Source organism: Gallinula chloropus (genome assembly GCF_964237585.1).
Source record: "Gallinula chloropus genome assembly, chromosome: 3".
Taxonomy (NCBI): Eukaryota; Metazoa; Chordata; class Aves; order Gruiformes; family Rallidae; genus Gallinula; species Gallinula chloropus.
The window spans coordinates 66,665,868-66,676,724 of NC_140087.1; the positions used below are offsets into that span (position 1 = coordinate 66,665,868).

Consider the following 10,857-nt stretch of genomic DNA (forward strand, 5'->3'; position numbering starts at 1 on the left):
TCATCTTTGGCTGGGGCTGGACCACACCAATCCACATACTGTAATGTATAACCAAAACCAATGGAAACTTGAATGGGAGCTACATGGACCAAGGATCCCAGATGATGTATTAGAACATTTAAGGTAGGAGATTATAAAGCAGTGACTTGCCCTGCAGTCATAGAGGCAGAAGGTAATTTAGATTTCCAGAATGCTAACCATTAGGCCACCTGTCTCCCCAGTTGTTGTTGTGTCCCTCCACTCCAAAATAAATAGCTTTCTTACAGCTCTTGAATTTATCACAGAGTTTTTCTGAACATTTCTGCTTGCAGGAACAAAATACCTCTTATTCTTCCCCTCTCTCAAATGAAGTCTTCTTTTTAGCAGCTGTCATCTCGGTAATGAGACTGTCTTCTGCAGTCTGCAAGTAGATTTCAGTGCTAAGTTTCAACCCATGTAAAGCAACAATGTGCCTTGAGCAATCCTGGAGAGTGCTTCTAAAATATGTTAAAATGGGAGGGGGGCAGTGAGATAGTAATGTCACTTCCCATTTTTCTCCTTGTTTTCTCCTTACAATTGAAATCACATGAAGCTAGCCTCATTAGAGCTTTCTCTGTTGTGCAGCGAAACACAAACAGATGGGGATGTTCTAATAAAACTCTGCTGAGGAAACAACTTCTGTGTCTAAATGTGGATTTTTAGCAATCTTTATGTATTTAATGCCTTGAAGCTGGTGTCCCACCGCAGATGGGACAAATACTGTAAGGTTTCATCACAGACGTCTGTAATTCCTTTTTGGTGAACTAACTCTTTCAAAGAAATACAGTTGGACAGTGCCCTAACAGTGCAATTTGTGTGTTGTTTTGTTTTTTTCCTTCAGGTGAAAAATGTGTTTTGTATGAAGGCAAAGGAAGGCAGAAAAAAATCAATACGTGCCTTAGTGGCTATTGGAAATGGTAAAGGGGCTGCAGGTATGTGCATGTATGTAAAAGATGCCAGGTTAATCATTGTTTGTAACAGAACTTAGGGAGGCATCCTGATTTAAAGGGAATGTTTATCCTTTATAAAAAAAGAAAAAGGAAAAAAATGCCCTTTTTCCACTGCGCAATATTGAAATACCTGTAAGAATTTTGAGTTTCATCTATAAAAGTAAGTTATGTTATGTTATGTTATATGTTATACATGTGTTCATTTGGACACTTTCTTTTGTATAAAAAAAAGAAATTGGGAAAGTAGTAATATGTGATGAGGTTTGGAGCATGTATTATCCAGCAGTAAAAATTGTTTTTATTTAACTCTAGAGTGATAATCCAATACTGGCAGATCCAACCAGAAGGAATCGTCTATGCTTTCCTCCACACCCTCTTTCTTTTTACTGCAGAGGCTGTTGATGTTTTAAAAATCAAAGCCTGAAGGTATTCAGCCATGCATATCCGCTTCTGTTTCGCCCAGCCTTAGGCACCTAGCTGCAGGATGCAGTTGTTTACTCTCCAGTCAAAGAATCAGGCACGTGAAAAAGGAATTGCCAAAGGCTGAGGCAGATCAAAAATGATAAAAGAGCTGGAGCACCTCTCCTGTGAAGCTAGACTGAGAGAGTTGGGCTTGTTCAGCCTGGAGAAGAGAAGGCTCCAGGGAGACCTTATAGCGTCCTTACGATACAAGAAGAGTGCCTATAGGAAAGCTGGGGAAGAACTGTTCCTGAGGGCATGTAGTGATAGGACATGGGGTAATGGTTTTCAACTAGAAAAGTGGAGATTTAGGTTGGATATTGCAAAAAAATTCTTCAATATGAGGGTGGTGGATCACCAGAACAGGTAACCCAGAGAGGTAGGGCAAGCCCCATCCCTGGAGATATTCAAGGTCAGGCTTGATGGGGCTCTGAGAAACCTGATCTAGGGACATCTGTCCCTGCACACTGCAGGGGGGTTGGACTAGATGGCCTCTAAGGGTCCCTTCCAACCTGAGACGTTCTGTGATTCTATGATTCTTCTCATCCCCCTGTGCTAAAGGGGAAGGAAACGCAGTTGAGTGTGCTTTTCACAGAGGTGCCTGTGCTTAACTCAAATTAATCTGGACCTCCATGAGCAGATAGAGTCATAAGGAAATAGGATTCAGTCTGTGTGGATTTGTCTTTCTGGTTTTGAAAATCACTTTCATGTTGTTGGGGCTCTTGAGGTTTCATTTTCATTTGCACTAACAGCAATGAACATTTGGCAGCAAAGGGCAGCATGAGTGGTTGTGTGTTTTCTCGGTTATTTTCCAGGTAATGCTAGTATTTCTAGGTAGAATCAGCATAAACCTGGCTGACTCTTTTATTCTTCTCCCTATGTCTCAAGATAGTCCTGTGGAAGTGTCACTGCTTTTATTTAACAAGGGCTTGCTTAATGGTAGTCCCAGGTAGCATCGTGGTTCAGAAATTCTTAATGAATCTGTCAAGAAGACCTTAAATTTTCTTCCAATTCAGCCTCTTGAGGAAAATGTCTTATTTTATTGAAGTTAAATAAATAAATCAATAAATCAACCAATAAATAAATAAATAAATGCACTTTATGGTCATCCTACTTTTCATAACAGTGTCTTCAGGAAACAATTTGGAGTCTAGCCATATTAATGCTGCCAGTGGCCTAAAGTAAGTGTGAAGAATCAAAAGAAACATAAGATTATGAAGGATCTTACAGTACAAGCTGTGAAAAGAAAGTAGTGGTCAGAGGCATTCAGTTTAGTTCCGATTTCCTTCAGGTGGAACAATAGGCACAATTATGCATGCAGAGTAATAGGTGTAGCAATTTACGTGGATTAATTAGCCCCGGATCCCAGCATAAAGGAGCTCAGTGGCCACCCTGTATGGCAGTGAGTTTCCTTCATGTTTCCAGTTCTGTTATTGAGGAAATAGTGTTTATCATTCACTCAATTTTCAAATACCAGAGTTTTTGTTGTTGCAGAGTAAGTTTTTTTTAAGAAGCACTCTTGAATGTGCTAAGATTTTTCTTCCTAAAGAGTTTTCATGCCATCTCTTGTGGATACAAACCAACGTACATTAAAATTCCTGTTAGATATCAGGTGGGCTTAGAGATCAGACAGCTGGGCAGAATGAAAAGAAGAATCATATAAAAAAATAGGAAATTAATAATAGTGAAGTAAATAATCTAAATAATAGAGAAATCCTGTCTCTGTCAGGAGGCAGGAACATGCCACATATTGTATTGATGACAGAGTATGGGAAATGACACTTGCATTGCTGTATGACTCTAGTAAAGAGTGTTCTGCTTGCAATATGTTTGCAGAACATTTTGAATACAGTGTCCTCTTATTGTGAGTTGAATAGGTATCTCTATGATGGGATGTATGTGAGAGCTTTAGTAAGACAACTGAATTTCCAGCCAACTATAGTTTTGCGGAACTTCATTTGTATGAAAGATTCACATTATGTTCCTCAATTTTAATTGCAGTTTGAAGGGAAGGAAGATCTGTGTAGAGGGGAAGGTGTAGTTCTCCAGCAGAAAGATAGGTGAAAGAAATATATCTGAAAAAATTATTTACGTCTTTTTTGAAAAGCTTCTTCATAAAATGTCTTATCACTTTAATCCCTGTGCCAAATGATTGAATTGGGGTTGCCCAGATGACATTATATTTGGCATTTTCTAATATATTGTGACTTCACAGCATTTGCATACAGCTGTTGTGCTGTGATGCCCAGCTCTGAGCTTACTGCAACTGCTGTGAAATCTTGGCATCACTACTGCAGTTCGCCTGGTAAATGGGAGTAAGTCTGAGGGTTCAGAGCAAATTAGGCACCAGTTTGTAAACTGGCAGTTTGTTCTTTCTCTAACAGACATGCATTTTTTGAAGGCGCTGGTCTCTTAAACCTGTTTTTTGTATTCTCTGTTTCACTGATAGAAACCCAGTCTCCTTTGGAGCTGCTCTTTATGCGGACATTGGCATATCTGCACCATCTTCCTCTTTTTTACTCCTTTCCTTCTTTCTTTTTAAACAGAAGACTGGGTATTTTTTTTTTTTCCTGAAGCAGTGACCACTATTCAATTGTTTGGAACAAGTTTGGACAAATACACAAAAGAAATAACTTAAGCTTTATTCATTTATAATTTGACAAGAAGCAATCAGCATCCAATTGTTAGATATCCACAACTCCTGAAGCGTTACTGTGTGTGGTTTCCATGTTTTTCTCTGGCCCATTTTCTGAGTACAATCAGTGCAATGGAGTGGAAATAACAGGTATTAAACTTGGTTGGGAGGTTCTGTGACTTTTCCCCTTTGCTTTTTGAAGGCACTGTCTCCTGTTTCTCTATAATAAAGTGATTCTTTTCTGTCTTACAGGGTTTGCAATGGGGAAGGCAACTGACAGGATGAATGCTTTACGGAAAGTATGTTGATTTAATTATTTGTTGCTTGAATAATTCGTACCTACACCTTTTTTTTTTTTAAATCATCAGTTTCTTTTGTAGTCTGTGCAAGAAGCAAGTCCTCGTATGTGATTTGTCCATCTTGATAAAAGTAATAAGATCGTGTTAATGATACTTAATTTCTTTCTGCTCCATTTTTCGTGGCCTATACATACCCCTCCTTGCCTAGCATTTTCCAGTATCTGGATAGCACATGATCTGCTTGTACAGTCAGTGTGTAGGAATTTTTGTGGTACACATGCATAATAACCTTGGTAAGACCCCTTCAGACTTGTAAAATATTACTCGTGCATCTATATTAATCTAGTTTGTGTTGTAACGCTCAACTAAGCCATCAAAGTAGCAATGCTAAAATACACAAAGCTTGATTAAGATGTTACTATGTTAAGAAAATTTTAAAAATATGAAATCTGTTAGGAGAATGCAGTTACTTAGAGAGAGCCTTCTCATTACCATGAAGGAAATGGTTTAGATGTGGCAAAGTTGGTTTCTTGTTTTATTTATTCGCTTTTTTTTTCCTGCGTAGTTAACTGACTGGTGGTAAATTTCGAATAGCTTGCAGAACAATTCAAGAATAAAAAATGCTTCCTGCTTTTATTCCCTAGGCAAAGAATAAAGCAATACGCTGCTTACATTTTATAGAGCTGTATCAGAACCATACAAGTAAGTATTACCATTTCTTCAGGCTTTCTTTAACTCCCAAGAAGTACTGAATATAACAGCATGAACTGGTTGCAACTAGAGAACACAGAGAGAATAACCAAACCCTTTCTGATCTGATGCATTGTGTTGCTGTTATTAGTCATGCACGATTTTGTCACTTCAGTATGCTATATGAAAGCTTAGCCCCAGACCGTTTAGGTAGACAGTGGTAATGTGAGAGTGCACAGTCTGTCAGCCCCTCTGTAAAGTAGATCACTGTTACCTGCAATGAGTATGTTGTTTACTTTCACTGGGGTTTGCACCAGGAGTTACAGGGGGGAGGTTTCAGGCCAGGTATGTCTGAAGGTCATAGGAAGTTATAGGAAGGTCCACGAAGACAATGTTACATAATACGAGTCATCATTAAAATACAGAGAGGTTCATCTCCCTTCAGTCTCCTGCCTTTTCCATGCTTAAGGTTTGGATGCTTAATGTGCAGTGTATCAGGCTCTTTAAAAATGTGGGCAGGAAAGAGGATAATGGCAAGATCAGGCCTCTGCTGGCACAGTTTGAGTTAAGGAAGTCAGACATTGCCTGGGCACCTCTTCTCTACTGTGAATTCCTCCGTGCTTTTCCTCTTTGTATGTCAGAGATGATAACCTGTTGGCTCAGTCTGTGTATGCTGACCTAGTCCAGCAGCTGGAGAGAACGGGCATGGAGAAATCAGTCTGATGTGTCATGGTAGCTTTGTGTTCAGTGTACTTTTATTTTCTTCCCTCCAGTTTTCCATGACATTACGGTGAAATTTAAAAGCACAACCATCCGCATGAAGAAGCAAAACAAAGGTAAAGTGAAGCTGCCTGGAAACGTTGAGGTTCTGTTAGTTACTGACTGGGATTTATGTCTACTTACTTCAGAGATGGATCATTTGGTGCTAGTCTACCATGTTTTAAATGTTGTAGGTGAAGGTGTTGAAGGTGTATTTGTCATTAGAAATCCCTACTGTTGCTAGTGTGGCTTTGTTGTTGTAAATCAGGGCTTGTCCCTCTTACGCTGATGGAACCTCTACTCCTGATTTTCTTTCACACTTCCTAAGTTTCTTCTGCTCTGAATTACCTAGATGTGGAAAAATCTGATAGTATAGATGTTGGATGCAAAGGCCTTTAGAAGAGCTCTGCAGGTTTTTCTTCTCACCATCCATGCTTTGGAGAGCTCATAGGCTCACTCCATTATTTCTCAGTGATTTTTTTTATCACTGTTTTCATGAGAAGGTTCAGAGGTAGTTCAGTATGCAGTGGTGGCAGGGTTTCAAATGGAGGGAATTGGGACGCAAGTGCATTTTGTGTGCCTGTCCATCTTTGCATGCTGTTCTTCCTTTTTGTATCAGTTGTGGTACAGGCAAGTTTTTCTTGAGACTGCTCTAGGTTAGGTGTGAGTGGTAGTGAGTCCATGCCTAGTAGCTCATAGCTCACAAGCCTCTCCTTCCACAAAGCTATTGGTAAGTCATGTTCGATGTGCACCAGCCTTCTCCAGCTCCTTCAGCCGAGGGCCCTCCTGCCCAGCCACTGGACCCCAGCCCAGGGACTCAGGGCCTCTGCCCGGGCTGAGTGATGCGGCTGTCACTTTATTTGTTTGCAGGTACAACCAGTAGTAAAACTGACTCTGCATCCCAGAGGCACAAGGAAACACAGGACACCCACACACTGGCCTTCAACAGCACCTACAGACGGGACTCATAAGCATAGACAGCCAAGTCTTCTCCTCTTTGGCTGGCAGAAACAGAAGGCACACAGAGCCCTCTCTGGGTTGACAAGCACACACATTTGCGGATCCTTTGAGTACCAGCATGGCCCCTCTGTCTGCCCAGCATGGCCCCTGCCCAGATCCTGCTGCATAGATCCCCTACTCGCTGGCTGGTCCAGCTTGACACTCCCTAGCTAACAGACATGCACTCACATGCTTGTCCCTCATGTGCTCCATGTTCACACAGCCCCACAGGTATACGAGCACAGACCCCCTGTCCACCAGATACCCCAGCCCAGCCCCCCCTTATTTACTGGCTAGTCCAGCTTTAACTTTGCCAGTGAAAACACCTGTACACCAGGATTGGGGAAGATACAGATGCGCGCCCCTCCCCCAGCAGCCACCACCAGGCAGACAGACTTGTGGTCAAGTTCCAGCCACTGGTGGGTGTGTGTAGCACTATGGATCCTCACACCCCTCCCAGTCCGTGTCTCCCCGGCTCACTGGCTTACTGCTCGCAAAGGCCAGGTTATCTTCCTGAAAGTGGCACCTGTAGTTTCTTGATAGCCCATCAGTGGTGACGATGTTTGTTTCCTGTCATTGTCCCTATGTTTGTTTTGTCAGGCCTGTGTTTACATTTTGTTTCTGGTTTTTCCCCTTTTCCCTCAGTTTCCCAAATGACAAGGCCCCCGATCAGAGAACCTCCCTGGAATAACCATTCTCATGTGCTCTCATCAGTTAGTGTGGCTGACCAGGTTTGGGTCTCGTCACTGCCTCCTTTACTTGTCAGTCATGTTTGTGTCCCTGTGAGCAGGCAGGGACAGTGGGCATTCACACTCCTTCCCAGAAGTTCTGAGTTCAGGTCAGACTTTTCTGGTGGAGCATTTTTGCCCACAGCCTTACTTGGACTTCCCTTGTCATCCCTTACCCAGTTTCTCTGCCTGCTCTCTGGTTGAGGTGTCGAGCACAGTCTTGGGCTTAGGAAGACAGCTGGTCACCTGAAATTGTGAAGGGAGCAGCTTTGAAGCTCAGTAGGTATTGCTTTTTAGAAGAGACATTTGTAATTGATGTGCAGTTACCTTTGGATCCTCTCCTCTTGGAAAGGCTTTTTTAATGCTCTTCCAAGGAACCGTCTTGCCTCGCTTCCTTGCTAATTTTTATTACTGCTTTCATAATTCTTAGGTTTGGGATGTACTAGTGTGTTATTTTTCTGCTGAGTGGGAAAAAGAAACTGCCTTTTGTTTGCTGAATGCTCTTCAGAGTGGTGGGGTATGTTTGTGGAAGGTTCTTCTAAAGCTCCCAGTGGTACATCCAAGGAATCCTACCCAAACCTGTGGTATTAAACAGCTCTTCAGGTTGTGGGTTTTTATGGGTTTACATTATGAGTTTGTAGGTGGTGACATTTTAATTTAAGTTTGCAATATGTTAGGTAAGGTATATTTAGTATAAAAATCCCATGATCTTTGTGTTAGCATGGCTCCAACGACTGGGAAGTCTCCCAGAATGGTGTTGCCATTTTTAAGAGAGATATGTTCTATACTTTTAAGATATATGTTCTAACGTGCTAGGCAACAGAAATAGTAACCAAGAGGAGATCTGAGTCATCCCTTCTTCCTTAGGTAAGGTGTGTGATTGCAAGGAATCACATAATGATAATTTACTTCTTTTTTTTTTCCCCCTCAGGGCATGGTCTCCATTGCCACCGAGCTATCATGACCATCTGCAAACTAATTGGCATTCAAGACATGTATGCCAGGGTTTCTGGATCCAAAAACTTGATGAACATCACCAGAGCTCTCTTTAAAGGCCTGACGCAACAGGTAGATTGCACTGTCAGTGGTTCTATACATTAGGTCAGGGATCAGAACTGGATTGCTAGTCTTAGTAGTCAAGCAGTTTATATTCTGTGCTTACAATGAAGTCATTTTCCAAAGAGCAAACAAAGTCAGCATGTGAATAGTTGCTCCTCAGCAGCTGTATGAAGCTGTCCAGTCAGAAACAGCTGCATGTAACTCTGCCTGCTCCGCAGCCAAGAGCCTCCAGGGACGTCTGAGTTAATGGGCTTTCATTTGTAGCATTTTCAGTGACATTTGACATAGGATCCTGAGTCGGTCCTTTGGAAAGTCCTGGTTATCCCACTGGGTTGTAGAATCTTCTTAGCTGCCAGGATTTCGCTGCTTGCATTCCCAGGATAGCCCTGCGGAGCTGCAGTTGGCAAATCTGTCACCTCTCCGAGCCAACCTTTTCACTTTGGCCTTGGGAGGATGGGGGTTGACAATCCTCTCTGATTCACATCTGTAACTACCTCATTAGACAGTATCCGAGGTTAATCAGGAAGTCTGTCATGTATTTTCAGTGCATTATCACCAGGAAGTCTTCCACGGAGCAAATAGCAGAGTAGAAGAAGGGCTTGCTGCACACATTATTGCTTTGAGAGATGCCACTGGGTTGGTTTTCTTAACTGCCATGATTGAGAGAAATTCCCTGTTCCCAGCAGACACTTACTGTGTAAAACAGGGGTGTTAACAAAACAACTTGCACGTGAGGAAGCGGTGCGGTTGAAAATCATGTTAAACTCATGTATTAGCTGACACTACCTGTCAGGGCAGTAAGAAGCAGTATACTGTTGTCAAAGCAAAATTCACATCCATTTAAAGACATACAGAACTTACTGCGTGATACTAACATGCCAACGTGCAGCTTCATGAGCAGGATGGGCCTTGTTGGGACAGTCCTTTCCAGAAGCACGCTCTTCTAGGGTGACAACTGCAGCTACCTGAACTGCTGCTTAGGCGATTACGACACCCGTGAGGATGAACCTGAGGAGTCATTTAATTTGTGCAGTGTTTGAACTCTTTATTAGTGAATTACTTCTCGTTTTTTCCCTACCCCCTATACTGTGTAGAGTTTGACCTGCAGTAAGCCACCGCTGCGTGTCGTCATTGTGATTATCGTTTCTCATTCCTGCTCCCAGGAGACTCACCAACAGTTAGCCAACCAGAAGAACCTCTGTGTAGTGGAGTTTCGGGAGGAGCAGGGCCCTCTGCCCATCGTCGTGGCCCTGCCTGAGGGGACGATCCGTGAGGATCCCGAGCCTGAAGATGAGGTTCCAGACACAAAGCTGGAGTGGAGTGAGGTGAAAGCAGCTCAGGGAATGAAGAAATCTCCCTGGGTGAATGTCAAACGGGCTGTATGCTAAGAGCTTCAGTCCCTCTGTCTCTTCTGCTCAGAGATGCAACTGGGAAAGCCCAGCCCAAGTGGACAGGTTGTCTCAGCTTGCATTTCAGCAGAGGGCACCACTAGCTCTCTCCTACCATTCATATTGCTGCTCCATCGCTACCAGCCAGTAACACTGTTTGGTTTCCCACAATTCTTTTGACCACCATTCAACTAGGGACATTCAGGCAGAAACAGCCAGTGAACATTGCTTTTGACTTCATGCCTTTGCTCGATTCCAGAAGGTGATGTTTAGTCAACAGATCCCACATTTCTTGGACAAGCTCTTTGAAAACTACTGAAAAGATAAGATTGTGAAAGCAATAAAGAATCCTCAGAATGAGTTCAGTGTGGGTTTGTCGGGGTCTTCTTTGCAAACTGCCAATTTCAGGGAGATCTTCAAGCAAGCAACAGTAGCGGGAGTTCACGTGCACGCTCTCTCTATCCCTCCCCAGGCTCGCTTGTTATGGTGGGGGAACTGTGAAATCAGAAAGTAAAAGTTGTGTGTCTCCTGGTGGGGGGCAAGAGGGGCAAGGTGATGGTGCACAACAGATGGAGCTGTGCAAACACTAGTCCTGCAAATAACCACCCAAATATGTGAGACAGCCACCCCACAGTCTCCCACCAGATATGGCAGTGTTTTGTCTGACATGGGAAGTCCAGTCCAAAATCTGCAGCCCAGCCTTCCTTACAGTACTCTGCAGCTAACTTCATTTTCAGCCAGTTTTGCACTGAGCACAGTAGAGTCTCGGACGTGACCCAGGACTCAAAAGTGCTACAGCTCTCAGAGGATTAAAGGAAAATGGAAATGGTCTGTGGTACATGCCAGCCTCTGACTGGAAATGGAGTAAACCCC

General features: G+C 42.8%; 1 protein-coding gene across 1 annotated transcript in view; it reads left to right on the plus strand.

Annotated features, from left to right (window-relative positions):
* Positions 1–10,333, plus strand: part of MRPS5 (mitochondrial ribosomal protein S5) — a 49,718-nt gene extending 39,385 nt beyond the window's left edge. The window contains exons 6-11 of the mRNA XM_084262272.1: positions 860–950; positions 4,315–4,361; positions 5,006–5,063; positions 5,825–5,887; positions 8,469–8,605; positions 9,760–10,333. Of these exons, the coding sequence (XP_084118398.1) occupies positions 860–950; positions 4,315–4,361; positions 5,006–5,063; positions 5,825–5,887; positions 8,469–8,605; positions 9,760–9,984 (621 nt within the window). The 3' untranslated portion in view covers positions 9,985–10,333. The remainder of the gene's footprint in view (positions 1–859; positions 951–4,314; positions 4,362–5,005; positions 5,064–5,824; positions 5,888–8,468; positions 8,606–9,759) is intronic.
* The last annotated feature ends 524 nt before the right edge of the window (positions 10,334–10,857 follow it).